The sequence below is a fragment of the Vombatus ursinus genome, unplaced genomic scaffold (genome assembly GCF_900497805.2).
Source record: "Vombatus ursinus unplaced genomic scaffold, bare-nosed wombat genome assembly UNPS02010394.1, whole genome shotgun sequence".
In the NCBI taxonomy this organism is placed as follows: Eukaryota; Metazoa; Chordata; class Mammalia; order Diprotodontia; family Vombatidae; genus Vombatus; species Vombatus ursinus.
In genome coordinates, this window is record NW_020950172.1 from 1936198 (window position 1) to 1961393 (window position 25196).

The following is a 25196-nucleotide window of genomic DNA, read 5'->3' on the forward strand; positions in this document are numbered from 1 at the left end:
TGTCTGTCACTAGCAGTGTCTGGGGAGGGGAGGGGGAGGAGAGAAGCAAAGGTTTCCAGCACAAGGTGCTGCCCCGAAGTGCTTCTACTAAACGGCCGGGCAGAATTCCGTGAAGCACAGGAAAAGAGAGAGGACGTTCCAGGTCCAGGGCACAGCCAGGGCAAAGGGAGGGAGTTCCACGTGTGAACAGAGAGCGAGCTGGCTGTCCAGAGCAGTGGTGTCAATCTCAAACAGAAACCAATCCCGATGGGCCATGTGCTGACTCAGAAAACCACAAATGAACATTACCTCCGTGGAATTGTACTTTCATTAATTTTGTTCATTACGTGGCAGGCAAGGGGAGCGATGTCTAAGAAAGAAAGACAGGCTGGGGCTGGGTGGTAAGAGGCTTGAGAAGCCCAGGAGCGCAGAAGGCTCTCAGAGACGAGGCCTGATTGTCCACTCTGCCACAGCCCCCGGAGGCTGGCACCCCACAAGGCTGTCTGCCGCTGTCAGAATGTCCTGGCCTCGCACTGGCCGTGCAGAGTAAATGCTTCCGGAATGCTCTCAGGTGAGGAGGACCTGGAGGTACCAGGAGAGGGGCCAGGGCCTGAAAGAAAGAGTGTGGCATGGACTGTGTCCTGTGTCCAACGGGGCTAAGGTCAGCTAAGCCCTCAGGGATGCCTTCCAGTGAGGTGCAGTTAACAAATAAGTGAGGCAGCGCCATCCTGCCTAGGGCCCCCGGCTCGTTAGGAAGCATTTTTACACAGTAAATGACTTACCAATAATAATGTGTAACGCGGACGTTACCGGGTCATTAACACCAACCGTGGCATAGCACACACAATCTGTTGAACCTAAAAAAAAGAGATTCTTGTGAATGATCAACTCAGGGATGAGGATGAAGGCTCAACCCCCTCAGCATCTGGAAGTTTCTCAGCCGGCTCTGATACAACTCCTAAGATGCCCAAAGAAACGACGGCTGCCTGGCCCCATTTCACAGGCGAAAACAGAGGACCCCTCCCCGGCCCATCCTTGGCCAGGCCTCCCAAGTGACCCCCTTCTCCTTCCTAGGGCATCGCGGCATCGTCTCCACAAGGCGTCGGGAAATTCTAGACCATCCCTGTTCTCTCCCTCAAAACGAAGCTGAAGGTGGTGCTTGCTGGGTGGCCGGCTTGCTCCGAACGTGCTGCACTGGCCGGCGGCTGCTAGGAGTACGTGCTTAACGACACGAAGGTTTTCAGTGGGTGGGGGAAGGTGACAGGGAGAAGCAATGGCTGATCAAAGAAAGCACAAGACACGGTTGGACAAGGCCAAAAAGAATCACAGACGAGGACGACTTTGAAAACTGCATACTGAATTTGTGAGATATTGAAAAGAAAAGCAAGCTACATAGGAGAGCGATGTTCCTATCCAAGCATCTTCTCCAGTTACACTCGGTGTAGGGAAATGCACATTTTATTCGAAGTTTAAGTTTAGAACATAAATAAATAAAATGCAGGGTTATACAAAACACTCTTGCCTCTTTCTCAGGAAGGATCAGGCCAGCTCCAGCCAGAGAAGGGAAGGACCCAGGGTACAGACGGAGTCACGTGTTTGTTCACATCTTGTCCTGTTTTTCAGACCTCAGCAATGCAGGAATTTGTTTTGCTTGACTACACGTGGGTGACAAGTTTTGTTTTTCTTGCTTTCTCCATGGGGGTTGGAGGGAGAACAAAAGCCAAGTGTTCTCATGAGGCCAGCAATCACATCACTTTCTCTAACACTCTGTTCACATTTTTCAGATAAGAAATGGTCTAAAAATCAATGACGCTTTCACATAGATGACCTGTTCCTCAGCAGCTCTGCAGTCTGCAGAAAAACCCATGATCCAAGGTCTTTAAGCTTCTCATCACAAGCTTCATCCTTACAGAATGTGGAGAAAATTTAATTCAGAAGCTCGACAGAAAGCTCTCCTCTGCGGTCTCCCTGGGGTGTGGAGAAGCCCGGAAGATCTCCAGGGCTGTCAGGGGAATGACTGAGCTCTGGAAGGACGTGAGCAAGATCGTGGTGATGGGTTTTCTGTTTGGAGAAGCTCATGCCACGAGGCGACCCACGGAGAAGTAACGACAACCTCAGACTGGGCGGTTCATGGAGACCATGTTATGAATGGCACGAGCAGGGCCAGGAGAGAACAACGAAGAAACAAACAAAACGAGTGCGGCACAATCACAAAGACCAAGGATGGCCCGAAGAAGGCAGAAGGCAGCCCCTCCCCCGCAGAGATGGGATGTCCACAAATGTGGTGCACTGCAGTTAGTTCAGACTTTTTGATGTAGTGATCCGTTCTGCTCATTCTTTTTCTCTCTCATTTTCTTTCTTTTTTCTTTAAAAAACAATTTGTTATATGGACTGTCTCTCTGAGAGAAGAGGGGGAGAGATACTGGGAGAAACTGATGCTGTTAAAAAAAAAGACAAAACATCAGCACTTTTTTTAAAGGTAGTTTGGCATTCAAGATGGAGCCTAGACATAAAAATTCGGGCATCCTGAAGCCAGAGAATCCAGTTATATCAACGAAAAGCCGCTCCCAGTTACCAAGGGCTTCCGAGTTTACAAAACGTGAGTCAATTCTATGCACACCAAGGCCCTCACCGAGGTTAGCAACCTGGTCAAAAAGGGAATGAGGCTGGGCGGGCATCCTCGGCACGGTGGCACCTGCTCATCACTGCTTACCTTGCTAGCTGCCTGTCCGCCATCTTGCTTTTCCCAGAAACTAGAGTCGAGATCCATGCCCAGAGTCCGTAAACTCGCTTCTCTTCCCTCGTCTGAGCTCTGGCACAACCTGTGCCCTCCTCCTTTGTGACTGGGATCTCGACATCCTTGCTCCTCCCGGACAGAAGGACTTCATTCCTCTGGGTCAGGGGCTGGATTCAGCCAGGGCAGCTCGCCTCTCCTCAGGCCCCCTGGCTCCCACCTCCGAGTCACGGTTGTCCAGCCACACTCCCAGAAGGACAGTGTACACGGGGCGGCTGTGCGGGCGGGGCGGCTGTGCAGACGGGGCGGCTGTGCGGACGGGGCAGCTCTGCGGCTGGCGCGGAACCTCTTTGTCTCCCACCAGGCTTCCGTCTCCTTCAAACAACAGCACTCTCCCCAGGACATACACTAGCATTTACTCTGCTCCTGGGAATTTGTTTCCACAATTGCAGGCAGTCAGTGAAGTTATGGGGGAGACAGATTCCTCTAGATCCAAGTCTAGTCTCTTCAGAAAAAAATCCATCTTTCACTCGGTAGAACTACTCCTCTGTGTTTCTCTCTGAGTGGCCTAAGGCTGACTGTTGTATGGGTTAGTCGAGATCCTCAAGAGCCACGGTTCTCCCTGCTCTGGGTTGCAGAGGGTGGAACCAGGTTCTCTTCCTCACCCCAAACTCCCTGCTGGGAGAGGTGGCTGTGGAGCTCTCCATCAGGGAGAGGAGAAAGAAGGGGGGAAGGGAGGAAACAGCAGCGAAGCCCCCAGCACGACGACGTCACAAGCCTCGGTGCTGGCTTGGGATCTGCATCCTCTTCGGCTGTCCAGACGCTCTTCCGACCCTCACTGCTCTCCATCGTGCGTCCCTTCCCCTCCCCCATCCTACACCCCTGCTCTCCGACCTCCGGACAGGAGTAAGCCTTCTTCATGTGCACTGCCATTCCCCATCCCCCTGACCTGTCATGCTTCTTTTAAACAAGGTTATACACATCCAGAGTCAGAGTCCAGCCTTGGGTTTCATCCCAAGTCTCACGGGCAGCTCCAAAGTAAAATCTGCCACCTGCCACCTACACACAATGAAGGTCAGGGGTTTCTGCAGGCTCCTCTCCTGGACTTTGTCTCCCGTGAATGTCTGGGAGCCTTCACTGCTGACCAGTAGCTTTCTTCTTCCTCCACTGTGGCTACTCTCGATGCATCGGAGTTTGGGAACACACCCAGGGAGTCTTCTTTCTCTCTCGTCTTCTCCAGTTTAAAGACCTTTTGACTAAACTTACAAGACCCTTGGCAAATACGTTCTCACTGACGATTCAGGCACACTTCATCCCTGACCAGGAGTCTGTCAGCTGGATGTCGAAAGCTGCAGATACTGTCAGATCACCTTTGGGGGTGCTGTAAGCCCCCCAATTCCTCACCTGGTGACTAGCCTTCTGGTGGGGAATGCCCCTGTACTTGTCATGCTGGCAGTGCCTAGGATAGCCTACAATCTGCTAGGGTAGTACACGCAGCCTATGAAAACCCAAGGCCCCTGCCTGCCACAATGGCTGGAGGCCTTCCAGGGAATCCTCACTTAAAGAGTAAACCATGTCTGACGCACCTTCAACGTCACATGCATTTGAACTCTCTGAAAACTGGACGCTGACCTAAGAGGTCCATTAGCCACAGAAATTCCAACGTGCCTTTTTCCAATCCTGTTGGCTGACTGAGTGTCTGCCGGTATCTCAGCTATGACTCGTGTCCCTTTTCTTTCTGCAGTACAAGAGAAGTAATCACACAGCAGGTGAAATGATCCCGTTTCCTTCTATTTACAAAAACACACAGGAGGTGACTTTCTGAATCTCTACCAGAGAAGAAAAATAATAAAGAGCCGCTGTACGGGGGCTTACAGAACAAAAAGAATCGTTAAAGCAAGAGCGAGCTGGACAGACACTGTGAGAAGAGGGCAAGGAAAGGGGGAGATGACAGCAAGGGAAAGGAGCTGAAGGCAAACATGACGTCTCTCGGTTATGAGAAGATACAGAGGTTCTGAAAGCCCAGGAATCAGCGAAAGAGGGGAAGCTTTGTTCTCCAGCAAAAGCCAAGCCAACTGCTGCATCTTAAGTCTCTGCACCCCCTGGGTTAACGAACTGCAACCTCCCATGGGCCCTGGGCCGGGCAGCAAGTGTTGGGCTAACAAGAATGAGGCATGGCTGGGGCATCCCCAGGACAGACCGTTAATGAGTCAACAAGCTCTCTTGGAAAACATTTTTCCCACATTTCTTTTCCAAAGTAGCTTGTGGCTATCCTGGCAGCTGCACAGCTGGTTCCAATGCCAGGCCCAACCAAGGTGTCTGGGCCGGGCTGTGGGCACCGAACCCGGGCCCTCTAGCTTCACATTCCCTGCTGGCTCACAGAGAGGGCGGGACAAAGTTTTCTCTAGGCATCAGTACTGAGGGAGAGAAAACTTTGGCTGTGTTCCATAGCCTCCTCTTTCTCCAAGTCGGAGCAGGCCAACTACACCTTCTCCCTCCCCCAACTGCACAGCCACCTCATCTCCACAGGACTGTCTCCCCCTCAATCACCCCGGATGTGCACTCCAGCCCTGGGACTACTTCTCATATTGGAAGTGCGCTCCTGTCCCCACGGACTCTCCCTCTGATTGGTCAGTCCCTCTTTCTTCATCGTCTCCAGGCTCCAAAAGCCTTCATCTACCGCTCCGCTGGCTGTGACACCCCCCTCTACCTGTCAGCTTTCCTTCTTCCATTAGACCGTAGGCTCCCTGTGGGCAGGGACCGCCTTTCTGCTTCTGACTGTGTTCCCAGCACTCAGCGCAGCGGCAGGCACACAGTAAGTACTTCATAAATGCTTGCAGATGGACAAACTGTTCCTCCTCCTCCGGGCTGCCTTCAGTGATTACTTTCCATCATTCCCTGTGTTAGAGGATTCACCTCCACCAGGGGCCGCCTCCCTCGCTATTACCAGGGGTCCTGAGTATTCTCGAGGGGTCCCTTCTACTGGCCACACCCTGGAAGTCCTGGAAGGTCGAGCACCACGACCACCCCAGTTCTGCAGGGACCTCGTTATCCCCCCAACTGCGTCTCCTCCTGGAGGAAGAGGCCTGGAATTCTGCTCTGGGGACTAGTCTGCTGGCCCACTTCTCCGCTTCCCTCCCTCCTCCTATGCCACCAGCGTGCTCAGCACAAACCCATCTCCAGCTGACAAAACCTAAGACCCATCTCCAGCACCACTCCACTGGGGCACTCTCCTGATCCTTCCAGTTTACCAATGATCATTCCTGTGACTTTCCTCGATTAGTTTGGGGCTACTGAGTGCAGGGGCCCACAGAGCTGTGAAGATGATGGCGGTGTGTAAAGAATACAGTCACAGTAAAAACTGGAGGAGGAGGAGAGAGGCTCACGCATCAACAATGGAGACAAACAACAGATGGAAGTCCAACAGGCACATTAGTACCCTCGAGGTACAAGAACGACAGGAAGGCCTCCAGGATGCCAACTCAATTCTCTACACAGGAACTACGATCAAACAAACAAAAGTCACCGAGAATGAGGAACCTGGAGAAATGCGATCTCTTACACAGGGGAAAACATAATCTATCATTCAGAATTTTACAAGACAATCTTAAGTGATAAGAAAAGGTCAAAGTATCTTCCAAATGCTTTGATTAGGAAGACAAAGAGTATGCTACATTTCAAAAAGATCTTCAACAAAAAACGGTGAAAATACAATTTGGGCCCTTTGGGGTAAGCTTCAGTTATCTGAATAACTGGTTAATGACGTAAGTGGAACACCTCCGTGAGACTAAGTTTAACAAGGTGTTACTGTACAAACACACCAGCAAGAACACATTTAAAGACAAATAAATCGAGGGTAAACAAAGCCAGTCGGTGTAACACAGGTAACAGCAAATACAGGTCTCCATCATTTCATAGGTCCAGAGCTCCTTAAGAAAGACAATTTCATGTTAATTTTGTTGGTATCAAATACTTTTTCAGAAAGGACATTTATCCAATAGCTTGGTGGTAATAAAAATCAGTTTAAATCATTAAATGAATCACGAAAGAACACCCAACAATGTTATTTTTTTAAGCCTCAGTCTCTACGTGGCCAATGATGAGTATCTTCACTAACTAGGCCTTGACTGAATTCCTGTCAGACTTAAGTGAAGAGCAATGCATCCCTCATGTGAAATACAATGTTAAAACATGCTTTGGCACGCTTTGCTTGCTTACCTGCAGGGATTATCCCAATTCTTAGATTGCACTGGACTAACGATGCTTTGGGATCATTCTGGTCTATACCACAATCCTTCTGTGTCCTTCCAATGAGGCCATGCAACACCTCACTGAACATGCCATCTCCACCGACACAGACGATTCTGTGGGAAAGCAGAGAATACCGGAGCACTGCTTAGATGACCCTGCCCCAAAGAGGCATGGGTCTGAAAACGGTCAATCATCTTCAAAGAGCTTGGACCGGCTCATTCCAGGCCCTCGGAAAGCCGGCCCAACCAGCCTCTCCAGACCTTCACTCACGCCCCTCCCCGGCAGCCATGCTGGCCTGACTGTCCCCCTCGTAGGTCTTTGGGCCTTTGCTCAGGTCCCTCCCTCTGGTAGGGATGCACATGGACTTCTTCCCTCTTCCATCACCTTCCACTGCCGTCCCTGATATTTCTACCTATTAAGAGGCCGACATCCTCTGAGGTCCAATTCCAGGGCCACCTCGTCCCTGACCGGCCCAGCTTCCACAGTAAACGCTGACTGCCCACAATGCTCTGAGGGCTCTTGGGCTTCCACCACTGAGTGAGCTGGTTCCCTTTATCACACACAGACACACACAGACACACAGACACACAGACACACAGACACACACACACACACACACACACACACACACTCTTTCCTACATGACTGCAAACTTCTAATGAATAGAAACCGTGTCTTAAACAACTTGAGATCACAGACTTGGAGCAGGAAGGGGCCCCTGAGGTCACCTAGGCCAACTGCCTCACTGTACAGCTGAGGAAACAGGCCCAGAGAAGTGAAGTGAATTGCTTAAGCTCACCTAGGGACCAAGTGTCAGAGGCTCCCAACCCCACAGCCACCCCGCTGCTGCCCTAAGAAGGGAAGAAGGAAGGAATGATCCCAGCACACACACCTGTAAAGGGCCCCTGCTCCTCATCTCTCTGTGAGACCCCCTCATTTACAATTCGGAGGCAGGGACCAGCCATGGAGACTTGGATGAGCCACACAAAACCAGAAGCAGGGCCCTGGGAGGCTCCACACCATGGCCTAGACAGGGGGAGCCCCTGATCTCCACCCATCCCATCACTGCCTCACAAAAAGAATCACAAAGTGAAACAGACGGGTAAAGCATAATGCGTAATTCCATGTTTCTGGGATGTATTTTTTTAAATCAAGAGACAAGAACCCTTACTTACCCATCATATTTCTCAATATTAATTTCAAATAAACTGTCCTTGGCATGGTTAGCATGTTCAGTAACTGTGGAGAATAAGCATGTAATTTATAGTTAAGTTCTCATGAGAAATAATCAGCCATAAAATACCATTTTATGGTATTTAAATAAAAACAAGGAAACAATGCCTTAGAATCCGCCTACATGTTACACTGCCAATAGTAAGTGGCATCTTTGGCGACAGTAGTAGCAAGAAAGATTTATTTTTCAATACCTGGCTTAGGAAAACTCACAAATAAACCAGAAAGCACAAAGACCATCCTCTTGTCTTTGAAAAGACCAAGTCTAAACCATCAGGAAAAGCTGGCTGTTTGGGAACCTCTTCTGTGGGGCAGGAGCTTCTCCCCAAGACGGAGCCCAGGGACCTACATCAGGCACTACCTGGAGGAGAGAACCTACCGAGTCGGGGGGCACCCGCAGGATCTGTTGACAGAGAGCAGCTCGCACCCAAGACTCCCAATAGCCCTAGGAGGCAAAGGTGGCAGGGGCTCTGGTGGAGGGCAGTAGTCAAAGGTAAGATAAGTATGGGTGACAGGCCCAGGTCTTGGGACACTCCAGCCAGCAGTCTTTACAACATCACACAGGAGGCGATGGTGAAAAGAGCAGGGGAGCAAGCCTTTAACTTTTCATTTCCAATCAAGGATGAAGAACACCTATGGTGCACAGTGCTAGGCAGAGGGAGGGACAACCTGATTTGCAAATACCTTTACGTTGGACAGATATGAAGAATGGAAAAAGAGCAGCACCCAGAACTGACGGGAGCAAGAGTGCAGGAGGGATTGCTTTGGGAATTAAACAATGTTCTTCAATGAACCATACTCCTCTCTAAAAAAATTCCCCTTTCGATACCAATATTCTTCCATGATGCTAGATGGCCCTGAGTCATGGAACACCACAGCTACCACGGACATAAAGTTGAGGGCGTGGTGGGTGGGAGCAGACTACAAAACGTTACAATGCAGAAGTGAAAGGGAAGCCAGAGGACCGTCTGGCCAGACAGGGCAACGGGCAGCTGGAGAGCAGAGGGAAAGCTTGCTGATGCCGATGGGAGCCCGCATCCTCCGCTGGTCTCTGGGCACCCTGGAGAGCTGGAGTGGGAGGCTCCTGGCACACTGGAGGGAGGTGCAGAAAAGAAACCCAGGACCAGAAGGGGTGGATGGGCTGGGGTTGACACCGCTGGAAGGAGGACCGGGGAAGGCGGGATTGCTGATGCTACAGGGGAAAGGATTCCCTTTGGCATCACGAAATCTTCCAAAGTTTGGGGCTTCCCGGTGGCTGTGAAAAAGGTGAGGCCATGATTCTGCACAATTCCTTCTAGCCCTCTTCTCTATGTACTTCCTCCTCTAAAGAAATGAGCCCTTCCCTCTGTTTACTCCTAAACATCAACCAGATTCTTTCTGGCAAGCACCCGGCTCTCTGGAAAAGACCTCCAGCCGCTCCCTTCATTTCCATTTTAAATAGGTTAGATGAAGGGAATGCTGCCAGACACAGATATGTCTCCGTACCACATCTCACAAGTGTCATACAAGACGGAGAAGCGCGGGCTAGATGATCCTACGGTTAGACGGCTCTGGAACGAATGGAAGGACTGGACCAAAGACGCTTAGTCGATGTCGACTCGGAATGCAAGGCCACGTCCTTGACCTTGAGCCGGTCCATGTTTGTGTCAACGATGTGAATGTGAAGGGAAGGCTGGGGAACACTTTCACCCCTTCACAGGCGGGCTCCATCTGCCTTCTTCCGCCAATTTCACATTACTCTCTTTCTCTTCCTGTACACTCTAGGAAAACTGGTTTGCTTACTGATCCCTGACCTTGACATGTGCCAGGGACATGCCCCCTGCTCCTAGAGCCCATGCCGCAACCGAGAGTGGCTTCTTCAGATGCCACTGCCGTCTTCCTCTTCAAACCGGATTACGCTGATCCAAACCCTTGCAGAAGGGAAGGCGCTGTTCTGTTTCTGGTTGTTTATCGCCAGTATCCACGACTCTGGCATGTACTAGGAACTTCATAAATACTGACTGGATTGAATGGAGAGCTAATACTTCAAAGAGAGGTGAGATCTGAAAAGCTCTCCAGAGGCCAGAACAAAGGGCTGAACAGAATGGAACACGAAGCTTAATAGTGAGAATATGAGGTACTGAAGCCAAGCTCCCCAAAATAACTGCACAGAAAAGGCAGAGAGGCTGTGGTCGGGCCAGGTACACAGGAATGCGCCAGGGCTTTCAGCGAGCTGCCGTCCAACAGGCTCAACAGTGCAACATGGCGGCCACGTTCTCCGCACAGCGTCCACAAAAAAAGGGGGAATGGTCATGCTACATTCAGCTCCAGCGAGGCTAACCCTAGGACACTGTGTTCAATTCTAAAGACGGACAATGTGGAGCTTCTTCAAAATAGAAAGATGAACAGGATAGCAAAAGGCCGAGAGTTTATGCAACAGGTCAGCAGAAAGAACTCTGCCTCTTCGGTCTGGAGAGGACTCAGGCTGTCTAAGACCTCCACACAGTCTTCCAGTAACTACAGGGTTGTCCTGGGGTACGTGGATGGATTCAAGTGCTTTTTGCTGGGCCTCAGAGCATGAGTCGGTGGGTAGTAAGACACAGAGCGGGACTCAGGATCGAGGCAAAGAAAAACGTCTTCACGACTAGAGGTTCCCCAAGGTGGCTGGGCCCCTGCTGCTGGAGACGGGCACCGTCCATCCCTGGGAGCCTTCAAACCGAGGGTGAGTGAGTGGTCACTCTTTCATTCACACGGGTGTTGTTGGGGGGCCTCTGGACCCTGTGCAACCTGGACTACGGTCATCTCTGCGGCTCCTTCCAGCTCCTGATAGCATTCCTTGATCTCATGAAGCCTATCCACAAGTCTCACCAGGCTATATCCTTTAACCCGTTTTTGTTTTTTTTTTAATCCACAGAACTGCAAGCAATTAAACTTCTATTCTGTTTAAGACAATCATCTTGTGAAGCTGCTTTGCTCCGGTCACTTGAGTGCTTAGCAGAGTGCCTGGGCACACAGTAGGCACTTAATAAATCCTTGCTGAATTGAAACGAGTAAGTCAAGCTCCCATTTCCACAGCACACCAAGGTCTACAGAAGCCTTCCTAGGCGCTGTCTTGTTGGAAGCTCAGGACAGCCCCTGGTGAAGGGGTCATCCCCAGAGAGACGACACAGAGAGCGAGGGATCTTGGGGGCCACACTAATCCAAGCTTTTTGGAGGGCTCTACCACTCACCATGCCATGCACAAAAGTCACGTATAAGCAAACCTTCACATTTATAATATGCTCTGTTGAATTCAGTAAAAGAAAAGGATGAGCCTTACCGATGACATCAGCAGTGATAGAAGCTAGCTTAAACAGCGGTGCGACTTTCTGTTCGTATATTCGCTTGCCTTGTCTTTTTCCTCCAAAGGGATTAATATACACAAGTAAGTGCTTTGGTCTACATGCTACAGGGAGAAAAGAAGGAGATGTAAATCACCATGGGTAAACAACAGCGTAAATCCAGATAAGAGAGGCATTCAGAAAATGATAACATAATAATGATTTCAGAACCCTGATGCTGTTTTTTCTGAAACACTATCTTTTAAGTCTTTCAAACAGTGGGAGCCCCATCTTCTTCACGTGAGGGCCTCCTCCGTAGACAGAGTGCCTGATGAAGAGGCAAAAAGACTAGCCACTGTTCTAGAGTTTCCTGTAAGCCCTGAGTGGTTAAGTGACTGGCCTAGGGTCACAAGGCAAGTGTGTGTCAGATACGAGACCTGACCTGAACCCAAGGATTCCAGTGTCCAGGTTCAGCTCTCCATCCACTAGGTCACCCCCTCCTCTCCGGGCTCCCTTTAGATGCTGAACACAACGACTGGCCCACTGGACAGGCTCAATGGAGTAAAGAAAAGGGAAGAAAGAAAAGAAGAGGAGAACAGGCAAACGATGGCTACTCCTCGTCAGGCGTCCCTTCCACCAACCACTCTGAACAGAGCAGGCTCTTCTTAAATATCCGTTCAGTTCACTCAAGGGCCAAGCACAGAACTTGCAACAAAAACACGTGATTAAAAAGTAATGAGCAAAAGGACTTTGGAAATAAAGATGTCAGGAAGAAAGCGTACAAGGACAGAAATAATTTAAGATGAGAGCAAAGGAAAAGGGGGACAAAACGGAATTTTAACATAAGCAATTTAAAAACAAAACCTTTCAGATCACACAGGACTAACGGGCCTTTTCAAAGTGTATCAGGCTCCACTGGGGAATGGCTAACTGAGATGTGGTGTGTGAAGGTAACGGAATACCACTGTGCTTGAAGGAATGAGGATTACTGCAAACGCAGAGAGTCTGCGGCAACTTGTATGCGCCGAGGCAGAACAGGCTGAGCAGGCTGAGCAGAGGCATGACGACAAGCTTGCCCACGACCCCAACACCAGACATGGAAAGAGCGGTCCACAGCAGGGAAATGACTTGCCTCAGTCTCCTCCCCACAGCTGCCCGATGCATATCCCTAAAGTACACATCTGCTCCAAAGCCGCCAAGGACACAAATGCTTCCACTGGACACGGACCAGCCAACGCCACCCGGCCCCGGCCAACCCTTCGTGGGCGCTGCCTTCCAGCCTCTGGGGTGCCTCCTCTGGGCCTTTGCTTTCACCGTCCCCTGCCTGACCTGCTGTCACTCCTCACCTCCTTCAAGACTTGGCTTATGTGCCACCCTCTACCAGGAGCCTGGGGGAGTGCTCCAAACGGCTGCTTCTCGAAGGCCCCCCATCCTATCCACCGTATCGAGGAAGATGAGCCAAGAAGGTGCAGGAGGAGGAGGGAGGAGGGAGGAGGGCAGCTCAGACCCCCTACAGCTACTCCAATAAGAGACCTCACAAGAGCAGAACACCAAATGGGATTGGAAATCCAAGGAGGACCCCAACGGGCTTCCAGCCCAACAGACAGACCGGAGCAGGGACTATCGCCACTCTCCCATTGATGACCCGGGCTGCCTAAAGCAGATCACAGACTGGGCCTCACTTGCCAGAATTGGCTCTTTTTCAAAGTTCAGCTTTGTTGCCAGCTTTTTCACAAAGCTCTTTTAACCCCATCCCAGTTCTTTCTGCTCTCTCCTTCCACAAATTACTCTGTGATTTATTTACCCGTGTGCACACTGGAGTTCCCGTGTCAGAATGTAAGTTCTTTGAGGGAGAGGACTTTTCTTTTGTCTCTGTGTTCCATCAGGGCGGCACGCAGTAGGTGCTTAGACATTTACTGAAATAGCTAGCGTCCTCAGAAGCGCTCTCAACTCTGCCGTCCAAGCTGCCCATGATCTCTCAATCGCCAGATCCAATGGCCTTTTTTCTCTCCTCCTTCTCCTTGACCTCTGTGGCCTCTGACCCTGTGGATCACTCTCTCCTCCTCGATACCGCTTCCTTCTGAGTTTTCGTGACGCCCGTCCGCCTCCTGTTCTCCGCCTCCTGTTCTCTGCCTCCCTCTCTGTCTCCTGTGCCGGAGCCTCCCCCAGATCACTCCCTCGAAGCAGAGGCGGCCCCCAGGGCTGTCCCAGGCCTTCTGCTCCTCTTTCTCTAGACAACTTCACTTGGTGATCTCATCAGTTCCCATGGATTTAATGACCATCTCTATGCAGACGAATCACCGATCTTTCTCTCCAGGCCCAGTCGGTCTCCTGAACTCCAGGCCCCCATCATCGACTGCCTCTGGACACCTCAGATGTCCTGCAGACATTTTAAACTCAATGCGTCCAAAAGGGAACTCATTCTCTCTCCCCCTGGGTTCCCCCCGCTCCTACCTTCCCTACTAGCACAGAGGGCAGCACCGTCCTCCCATTCTCTCCAGCCTGGACTCTTCACTCCCTCCCACTCCCCAAATCCAATATGGCAGCACCTCTTGAATACGTCCCCTCCTCTCCCGACACTGCTGCCTCTGCTGCAGGCCCTCAGCACGTCACACATGGACTACTGCAACAGCTTTTCCTAGTTGGTTTCTCTGTCGACTCCAGTCCATCCTTCACTCAGCTGTCAGTGATCTTTCTAAAGCAGAGGTCTGACCAGGTCGCTCCTCCGGCCGGCCCCGTCCCCATTCAGTACACTCCAGTGACTATCCGTAGGCTGTTTAAGGTCTGTTATATAACAGGACCACGCTGCTCTTCCAGTCTTACACCTTTCACGTACCCGGGGACACTGGCCTCCAGGTTGTTCTTCACACAAGACACCATCTCCCAACATCTCCCAACTGGGGGGCTTCTCTCCCTCCTCATCTCCACCTCCTGGCTCCCCTCAAGTCCCACTCAAAATTCCACCTTCTGCCTGTCCCTTTCCTGGTTCTTGTTTGTATATAGTTGTTTGCGGGTTATCTCCTCCATTAGACTGTGAGCTCCTCAAGGGCAGGGCCTGTGTTCTGGACTTGCTTTTATCCCCTGTGCGTGGCATACAGTAGAGAGCAGGGACTCTATTCTGCCCTTCTTTGTAGCCCCAGGGCTCAGCACGGTGCCGGGAACATCCTAGGCATCTAACTTGACCCGACTATCCAATCCAGCCTTTCCGCCGCGGTTAAACGGATCTTCCTTTCTGCACAGATCTGGTCATCGATGGCTCTGCTGCTCATGGACTAAAGTTCAGGGTCCTCGGCCAGTCACTGCAAGCACTCCAGAGTCCGGAACCACCCTCCTTTACTTATCTTGTCTCTTATTACTTCACCTCCACATGCTCCCAAATCCAGTCCAACTCTGTCAGTTCCTTGAACACACCCTAAAAATCTCCATGCATTTCCTCAAACTGCTTCCTAGGCCTGGAATACTTTCCCCTCCCTACTCACCTGATAAATTCCTATTTGTGCTTTAAAACTCAACTCAAACGCTTCCTCCTCTAGGAAGAGAAGAGCGTCCCTCCAAAATCTCACCATGGTAATTTTCTCCTTGAGGCCTTATTTCAGTCTCTTTTGTAACTCTGATATATTGATTTAATATTAACGATATATATCACATATTATGTCTTTCTCCCTACTAGATATCATATCCCCTAAGGAAAAGAAGCAAGTCTGATCTAAGTTTATTAACTCCTCAAGCAACTTGTACATTCTAAATAAATATTTGTCTAAGTGAGTCAGTGAAGTGTTCTGCTACCCACAAAGATAGCTCTGTGTCTTCAGAAAATACCAATGTTAATAGCGGCTTATGAAAATGAGATGTAAGAGTCTCCTCGTGTCTCTTCACATCAGGGTGCACAGAATGATGTCCTTCATGGGCTCTAAAAGGCTAAAGGTAAATGTTAAATAACCACAGAATGGGGGGCTAGGGAAGTGGTGACTAAACCCAGAAACAGATGAGGTGCCTAGGAATAAATGAAGGGAGGGATGGGCTGGAAAATCAAAGCTGTAAAGGCTCAGAGGCTGAGATCCAGTAGGAAAAGGGAAAAAAGCCAACTTGAAGGGGCCTTCTTGAATGAGGCTCCTCACACTATGGGCAAGAATGGAAAGAAGGCCAGCTGTCCTCGGGGGCAAGACCATGAAATGCACGGGCCCTGCTGGACCATGACGCCCACAGGTCTGAACAAGCCTCATTCATTTTCCTCATGAAACTGCAAATCACCAGAAAATCATCTCCAGACCACCTGATGGCCTAGAAAGGGGCCTGCCATGCATCTCCTCACCTAGAGTCTGTCCAGACCCCAAGCACGGCCCGGAGAGGGTCTCCTGAACAATGACTTCAACCAGTTTGACAGAAATCAAGCCACCCTGCTAAGGTCAGATTTCAAGGAAGGGAGAAGGGGCAAAGAAGGACCCACAAAGGAAGAGTTAGTGAGGCCACAATTAACTCCTCTCTTTTCCACACATTTAGATGCCAGGAACTTACTCAGCTTCTCAAGCAACTCTCTGAGCGTCTGTATCCACTGGTTACAGAGCATCTCCTCCGTGCACCAGAAGGTCACGTGACTGCACCGCCAGCGGTGACGCCGCGCTCTCTTTACATAGTACACTACAAAAAGAAACACATTCATCAGTCCCAAGTGGGTACGCCTCAGGGGCGTGATGTATTCATGGTGACTGGCCAAGCTGTCAAATGTCTTCAGATGCATGATGCCCATAATAAATAGGGGGTATTAATAACCAGGAGAAATGCTGTGCTACAAAATCAGGCAAAAGAGAGAGGGCAAAGAACTCATACCGGCAAGTTTTAGGAAAGACACCCCACGGGACACTGAGCAAGTCGCCCCTGGCCCTCCCCAACCCTGCACCAACCTCCCTTTGACAGAGGCTGCACGTATGTTAGAGAAGCCGGGGGAGGACCCAGTGCCCTAGGAGCCCCAGGCCGCCACAGTTTTACCTGTAAAAGCGTAAGGCTTTCCCATCTTTTGCCATTTCCCACTATGATAGTGCTTCTCATCAATTTCTGTTTCTTCTACAGTGATAATCTCAGAAACAGGAACTGAGCAGGTATCTGTGAAGGCAGAAAAATAGTAAGAAAAGCCAATGTTAAAGGGAGAAATTGATGAGCACGTTCAAAAGAGAAAAAAGCCAATGTTCTAGTTTTTATTCATAAGATATTAGAAGCCAAAAATAAGGCACACACCACACTTCAATCTTCATGACAGCTAACGGCATGATCACCCCAGAATCAGCTTTCTGTTACTTGGCAGGACTGAGAAAGAAAACGCCTGGTTTGGAGCAGCTTAGCACACACAGCGCACGCATTTCCAAGAGTCGGCAAGACGTTGCCCCTGCACAAACAGCTTCTGGTCTAAAGGTTAACACAGAAGTTGATTATTTAGGAATCAGAGCTGAAGCAAAAACGTTACTGGTCTTCTTCAAAAATCTATCTTAAAAGCTCCGTGCTCAGAGGGCATCCATTTAGAGAAACCCAAAGAGGGAAGATGGAACTTTTTGAGGAGACTCAAAAGGAAGGAGCCCTGAGAACCTGCCAGGGTGGCAGTGCCTGGGCACAACTTTTTATTACGATTACTAACATTAAAACATGTTCCTCGATACAGACACCTTGCAGAAGAGAAGAGGGACAGGCTTGGGGGACGGCCAATGGAAAGGTCCCGAAATGGGCCATGGAGACGGAAAATGGAGTGGCCATCTCCCAGGGGTGCGAGACTGCGGTGTCCTGGAGGGAAGTCTAGGGTAAGGAGACTGGAAGGGCAGGACAGAGACAGGCTGTGAAGGGCTCAAAAGCCCACAGGGCTAGGGCTGCAGTGACCCAATCAGACTTCTGCCTTAAGACGATCGTGACCTTTTAGTGAGTCAGAAGAGACCCTCACCCAGACAAGAACCTCAGAATCACTTTTGATTTTAGCTTCTTCCTCACCTTTCCAACTCATTCATTTGCCAAGTCCCATCAAGTCTTTCTATTCCTACTGCACCCTCTATGACCAACTCTCCCCTTTAAAGGCCCACTCAGAGTTACCTAAAAACCATAAAACCACAGAAATGAAAGTCACTGCAAACGTCTCCCAGTCTAGCCAACCCCTCAGGACATCCCCCCCCAAGAGAATCCTGAGCTCCCCTGGGACTGTGGTACAGACAAAAGCATGAGAGGCCTGACTGAGATGAGGAGCAGCCTTCGCCACAGGACCCTCCCTCCCGAGCCCTCCCGAGAGCTTTGGTAAAAGGGGACAGAAGAGTCCCTGGTTACCAGTGGCACACGACGCCCAGAACTGGTGGAGGCCTTCACCACATAACTTGCAGATTACCATTCCCCTCCATGTTCCTGTCTCCTGCTCGACAGACTGGGGGCGATTTCCCCGGCCTGGGTCTACAGAGGTCTCACCTGCAGTTCCCCCGGTCCCTATGATTCCCCACTCCCAGCCCCGCCCCTGACAATCCCCATCCCCCCTTTGGCCCTTTCAGGCTTTTCTTTACCCCTAAGCACTCCCATTTCTCCCCAAATCTCTTCCCTTCTTCTTTGGGCTCACTGCTCAGGGCAGAGGGCAGATAAGAGAAAGGAAGACCCAGACTGTCTGGTTTCAGCTGGTCTGACAAGAGGTTTGACAAAAAGTGTCAAATCCACAGAACTACAAGAGATACTGTCAGTTAAACAAATCTACTTCCCCAGGCCCTGATCGCTTCCATCTCAGGGTAGGAGAGTAAAGGAACTTAAGTACACGGCAGACAAACAGCTCCAGGAAATACTGAGGAATTGTGGGGAATGACAGGCCCCGGAGCCCCTTTCTCTTCTCCAAACTCCAGGAATCCTGGGACGGTCTTAAGGATTTCACTGCCTCCCTTCCACACCCTGCTCTGAGAATAACAGGGTTTGAGCACAAATGTGAGGAGGGCATGGTGGGCCTAGGAGGCCTGGCTCAGAATCTCACTTCCGATACTATTTGTCTTCTGTCAAGTGAAGGTACAAACCAATATCTCTCACACACACACACACACACACACACGTCATTCCCCAAAGAGGTGAAAGGGTGGGAACAAATGATTCTCAAAAGAATTACAAACTACTAAAAACCACCTAAGAGAATACTCCAAATCACTAATCAATCATAGGAGAAATGCAAATCAAACAACCCCCAGGTTTCCCTTCATGTCCAGCTTATTGGCAGGGATGATATAAGACGATGACAGCCAATGTCTGAGGAGTTGTGGAAAGCTCGGCGCACAGATGCACAGCTGTTGGGTTCTAGAACCCAAGCAATTTGGAATTATGAGAGGCTAAGATGTCCCCGCCCTTTGAGCCAGGGACTGTAGTACCAGTCACATCCTCTGAGGCTCCATATAAACCCAAATATCTGCACCATCAAAAGCTTAAGTGACTTGCCCAGGGCCACACTGCTACCAAGTATCTGAGGCAGAATTTGAACTCCAGTCTCCCTGACCTTGAGTCCAACCAATCCACTGCCCCACCTGGTTGCCTTCCAGCTGTAAATTTTGAACCCCTGGAATTTATTTGCTTGAGGAATGAGGGAAAAGAGCCAAGAATAACTCTAAGGGCACAAGTCCTGAATAAGGAAAAATTGTTGTGCCCTTAAGAGAACTAAGAAGGTTAGAAAAGAAGTTGGCGAGATCAGTCGAATTCCATGACTCTAAAGTAAAACTGTATTTCAAGGTTTAGAAGAGAACTTTAAACCTCAGTGCATTTCCTACTCAACGGTATTTACTGTTGTTAAACAATAGGGAAATCCGTTTTTTTAATGTTTAGGGAGCCACATGTTTATGATGTTTAAATCTGTAAATTCACGTAATCACCAAGCATTCATTAAGCCCCTGCTCTGAGTACAGAATTACACTAGAAGCCAAGGGAACGATAAACATGGATCACTTGATTCTGGCCTAGAAGTTTAGAGGAACTGAGTTTCTAAATGTAAAGTGTATCAAGAAACCTGAGAATTTACTCACCTTCCAAAACTACCCCCCAAATGAAATTCACTGTAAAATACAACAACAGAATCAAAGTTTCATTTCCCATTTAGGTGGCACAATGGCTCAGGGTGCAGAGCTTGGGGACCTGGAGTCAGAAGAGCTGCATTCAAATCTTGCCTCATATTTACTAGCTGTGTGACCCTGGGCAAGTCATTAACCCCTTTTAGTCATCCTCACTGGTAAATGGATCACTTTACAATACGGAAGCTGAAATAAGCGGGTGGGCCTGCGAGAACAAGACTGTGACCTTGCCATGAAATCTTTGGCACTGTCTTAAGGAGTGATACTGAATAATGACACTGAAGAGAAGAGGGCAGGTATGTAGGATAGTGATAGCATGAATTTTCACATCCTCCGATGACATCCAGCCACCGCTCTGCCATCCCACCAACCACGGGATTGACTCTGCAAAGCTACAGCACAGCATGTATTCTTCTAAAAGGAAAACAACTCAAAACCTACAGCAAGTCAGAAGAACAAAAGAAAGTACTGACCTGCAACGCTGCTGTTGTGGTCTGGGGGTGCTTGGAATCCCAAAATGCAGGGCTACAGGGCAGGGGTCTGCCTCAAAAGAATTCGACCGCTCAGGCCTTCTTTCGGTCCAAGTACACCAATAGAAGTAGGCCAGACTCCTAGTGAGTCTGCGGTATTTGTGAGCCAATACAAGTGGGCCAGACTTTAAGAATCTGCCTATTTGATGAGAGTTAGGTTAATATTTTATACAGAAAGACTGTGGGAAGATCTAGATAGGACCTAGGAGCAGCAAGTCTGGGGTGGTCTGGAGGTAACAGAGAAGGGGTCTAGATGGGATAAAGGAGTATTGAGCAAGCTAATGGGGCCAGATGCCTCAGGCGAACACTGGGGACCGGGCAGTGTGGGAAAATTCAAGGGCTTTTCCTTTTAGAGGTCCAGATCCCAAAGATATGGTCTTTCCTTTTTAGGGGTTCAGATCCCATTCCCATCACTGCCTTTAAGGGGAACCATCCCTACTAAGAGTATCTGAGAGCTCTGTCAATTTTTCCTAAGTCCTTACTGATAGACTTTGTGTTTTCACATTAGCCTGGTTTCCCAGATCCCATAGATCACAAATATTTTTAAAGAGAAAATAGCAAGCAGATGCATTCAGCATGCTCTCAGTGAATATGAAGCTAGGTACAGCGTAGGACGCCTCTGCACAGGGCTGGGGACCTCTTGAGGTCCTTCTTAAATTTCGTGTGTGCGTGTGTGTGTGTGTGTGTGTGTGCGTGCGTGTGTGTGTGTGTGTGTGTGTGTGTGTGTGGAGGGGGGGTGGGAAGGGTGTCCTTCCACGTCTGTGGCCGTGGTCACCGTACCTGGTGTCCTCCTGGCTCGGCATTTTAGGCTTCTCTGTACTCTGCATGTTCATCGTTGCTTACAGCCCAGGAAGATTCCGCCCTGCTCTTGGTTAGCCACCCCCATCAAGAGGCACTAGTTCTTTCCCACTCTTTGTCACCACATTACTCTCCAGGCTGCACTCTGGTCTCTCTCGGGGCTGTGCCCTAGACCTTGGCATCATCCCCAGAGCTGGGGAGCTCGCTGCGGCCCTGCCATTTACACCCTCCAGCGGAGATGGCTCCTAGGCCAGAGGTACGGTACTACACTCTCCAGGCTGCACTCCCAACTTTCTCTACTATGCTCCCATGCTAGGGACCCCCCCTTCTAGTTCCCTTGTGTATGTTCTGCCCCCATCCCATTAAAATGTAAGCTCTTTGAGGGGAGGGTCTGTCTTTCTGCTGCTATGTCTATTCCCAGCACTCAGCACAGAGCCTGGTACACAGTATAAGAGTTCAATGAATGTTTGCTGACTGACTGACAAAAAGGGCTGCTATGAACATGCTGTCAAATTTGAAAAGGAATAAGGTAGAGCGTTCATCTCCCTCAAAGCCTTTGATAAGAAGAGTCCCTGTGCCCTGTTTTCAAATCAAGCCAAAAGCAAGTTATCCTTCAAATCCCTTTTCACAATCTGAGGGATGAGGAAAAAGAGGCCATTACAAAGGAATAAAAGTTAAGTGAAACCACTTCCACCAAGCCTGAGCTGGTCTACCCCTGAGTGTGCCCGAGGTGGCCAGGAGGGGCAGTGTTGCCAATATTGACCTAACACTTCGGGGTTTGTAAAGCCTTCACATAAATGATCTCAACCCAGTGACAACCTAGCGGGTAAGTACAATTCCTAATCCCATTTTAAACTTGGGAAAACGAAGACTGAACCAGGTTAAATGACCTGCCCAGGGCTATAAAGCCTGCAAGTGACTGACTCAGAATCTGAAGCCCAATCTGGTTTCCCTCTCTCCACAAAGCCAGCTGGCTGCCACGATGCAGAGGGCTCGGGAATGCAATGAGCCGGTGCCAGTCTCTACCCCTAACTTCCATCCTACACGACCAGCCTCTTGGAGACCTTGAATTCAGCGCCCTTTTTTTCCCAAACCCTCCCTCCTTCTAAAACACCCCAATTTCTGTCTAAGGCATTATTATGGTCCTGGGTTCAATCCCGCAATCTTAACTCTCCCTCATCCCTCACATCCTACCACTCAAAAGCCATCATCCTGAGGAACAATGCCTCTGAAGAAAGGGCCCACCATGCTCAACGCCACCAATGCAGCCATCATCAAGAGGGCAGGCTGGCCAGCCTCGCCTGGAGTGTGAGGCCCCCTCAGGCTGTTAATACCACCACAGCACGGATACTGGTGACACAGCCCAGGATCCCATGCCCAAGAAACCCAGCCCAGCTCCTGCAGCCACCGTCCCGGGGAGAAGCCCTGTTGGAGACGTAACCACAGCTACTGAAAACCTAGAAAACGAGTTCTTCAAACCAAAACCCTCGGTGCTGCCAAGAGGTTCACTAGCAGAAACAGATGTGGTTTCATCCATGGAACGGACACTAGAGAACCGCACTCACACCTGCTTTGCCACAGTACTTACAGCGCGTGCACTTGGATACTTTGCCATGGAGTCACAGCTGAAACTTACTACGTGTGAAGGAAAAAAATCTTCCCAACAAACTTTCTCTAGTAAAGGTCTGCTCTCCAAGACATTCCCCAATAAATGGCCCAGGAGACGAACCCATGCTTTTGAAAAGGATCATCAACAGGAAAGACCCTTCCAGTGCCGCACCTTGGAGGCTCCTGCTCCCTCCCACCCAGCAAACGGGCAGAGGTCACAGAGGTCCGAATCATCAATGTTGGAGGAGACTGGCAGGAGCCAGCAGACCCGTGAATTATTTCAACAATTCTGGTCAACAATTAGGAATGATTCCCCCAAGTGCCTAAGATTTCTATGCCCTTGGTCCCAAAGATTCCCCTGCTAGTACATCCCCCATAGAAGACACAGATAGCAAGACACCAAAGTCGCCCCAGCAGCATTTCCACCACAGCAAAAAGCTGGCGACAAAGTGAATTCTGCCCGATGGGCAAATGGCTAAACAAATTCTCGCATAATGGGATAACAGAAAAGTAAGACAACTTTGAAAGTTATAGGTTGCATTTATTCCACAGGACAAGCAGTAAGTATGGAACAGTTTCACAGTTACATGTATAATTTCCTCTTTCTGTTCTATTTTGGCGGTGGAAATGTCATTCTACTTGCCACTATGTTCAGAATAAAACTTAAGTAAAAAGATTAAGAATACATGGCATATGATTGGGCTACCAGGGGACCAGGGAAAGCGAGACTTGCACTGTTAGAGGAAGGATCCTCGTGCCAAGCAAAGGAAGGAAGGAATTACAAGAACTCTGGGAAAACTTGTCTGAACTGATGCAGTATGGAGAAAGAAGAAAGAGAGAAACAGGAAGGACCCTAAAATCAAACGAACGGGTCTGTCCTTGCAAACAAACCACGAGGGCCGAGCAGATGCATTTCTCTCCTTTCAGTAACCAGAGGCACAGCTGCACAGACTGTCAAACCCGCTCCATAGTAAGGCTTCCGGAGAAGGGGGCAAAGAGCGGCAAATTCCAAAATGAGCGCACCAGAAAGGCAGGGGCTTCCACAGAAACTGAAGAGAAACCAAAACTCAAACATTCTGCTTTCTGGAAGGGCAAAGGGAGCACCATGCAGCGCTGGTGACTGCGCCCTCCAATCCCCAAAAGATAAGGTACACGCACAAGGAAAACCATGGAGGTAAAGAACAAGCCCAAAGCAAGGCAGGAGCCCCACACTCCAGGCTCTGCCAACACCGGGAGGGGTAATAATATCCTGCTGTTTCCAGCTGCTTCTTGCAATTGGCCAAGGCCCCCTACCCAGTCGGGCAGGGTAGCTCAAGTTTCCAGTCCTCTACCGTATTCCCAAAAAAGCTGAGCACAAATGGCAACAGCATATTTCCTCGGGCCAGATGTTTGGGGAATGGCCTTTCAGAAGCTGCTTCACGCGCCGCCCCCATATTCAGCTCCCTTTGGCAGTCACCTTCTCCCCAGGAGGAGAAGCTGCTTGCGGGCAGAGGCTCCTGGTGCTTAGGACAGTGCCTGGCATACAGCAAATGCTTAATACTGGCCTTAACTAGCTTAGTATTAATGAGAACAATTTTCAGCTGCCTTTCCCCGTAAGCCTCCATGTCAATCCTGCTTGGACCCTAAAGGTAACCAGAGACTGAAGAGTAAAAGTGCCACGTCACCACGTCACCTTGGTTTTCCCAGGTGCTCAGTGGGTACAGCAGGGACCTGCAGGCAGAAAGACCTGAGCAGAGGCTCACTAGCTGCGTGGCCTTGGGTAAGTCCCTTAACCACTCTCTGCCTCGTTTTCTGTATCTGTAAAATGGCAATAATCATGGCACCTACTTAAGGACTACAGGGAGATATCTGCAAAGCACCAAAGCAATGATGGCCTTCATTATCACCATTACGTGGCTGCTCCTTCCCGACAACCCAGCAGCGCCTGACCTTCTGCCTAAGTCTGTGGCTCTGCTGGCCGCCGGGCCCCTGGTGCCACAATCACCTAGAGCCCCACGGCTCGTCCTCAGCATCTTCACCGGGTGCATCTCTGCTCCAACTGACCACCCAGTCCCACGTCTGCCTGACCCTCCCCGTTCTTCTAAGCTCCCAGTTGTGAGCGCCCGCCTTCGATGTACGACCTGCTGCCAACTACACCACAGGAACTTTTTACAAAACGATCAACGTGCCTCATGGCAAAAGGGCTAGGAGGCCCCTTCTCCAAAATGGAACCCATTGTAAGTTATTTCTGCTCTGCCGCTGGCTGCCAAAGACGCATTGAAAGAGCGCATCAGTCACTCTTCTGACCAGAAGAGGTTTCAATGAAGGCAGGGTTATTATTACCCTGGGTCTGCCACCCTGGAAGAGCAGACTGATTTAGCTCAGCCATAAGCCATGCCAAGCAGGTGCCTCCAGGAAATCCTCTGAATGTGGGTCTTCTGGCCCTGCTAGTCATGCAGATGAAGGACAAACAAATGTATTCAATTTTCTGTAAAGTACAATGGCCACACAACATTGGATTTATGGTTTCCAAAAGGTAAAAAATGAAAAATAACAGATGTTTAGCCACAGAATTTATTGCAAAACTGACAATGAAACCCAAAGAACTATGAATGTATTTCTACAAACAAGGACAGCAGAGAGAGGGGGAAGGCTGGATGGGAGTTAAGAAAGCTTGGGCCCCATGGCTGCCTGTGGCACGGCCCAGCTGTGTGCCCACGGGCCCCATGACTGC

The 25196-nt window shown here is 49.9% G+C and overlaps 1 protein-coding gene across 2 annotated transcripts in view; it reads right to left on the minus strand.

Moving 5' to 3' along the window:
- Window positions 1–25196, minus strand: part of CERK (ceramide kinase) — a 51146-nt gene that overhangs the window by 17192 nt on the left and 8758 nt on the right. Inside the window, exons 1-7 of one of the 2 annotated variants that reach the window (XM_027854288.1) lie at window positions 16729–16874; window positions 16483–16596; window positions 16012–16134; window positions 11496–11621; window positions 8140–8203; window positions 6932–7077; window positions 762–836 (exon numbers count right to left, since the gene is read on the minus strand). In XM_027854288.1, the coding sequence (XP_027710089.1) occupies window positions 762–836; window positions 6932–7077; window positions 8140–8203; window positions 11496–11621; window positions 16012–16134; window positions 16483–16507 (559 nt within the window). In that variant the 5' untranslated portion in view covers window positions 16508–16596; window positions 16729–16874. Of the gene's footprint in view, window positions 1–761; window positions 837–6931; window positions 7078–8139; window positions 8204–11495; window positions 11622–16011; window positions 16135–16482; window positions 16597–16728; window positions 16875–25196 lie in introns of those variants that run through there. The other variant, XM_027854289.1, reaches the window with a different exon arrangement.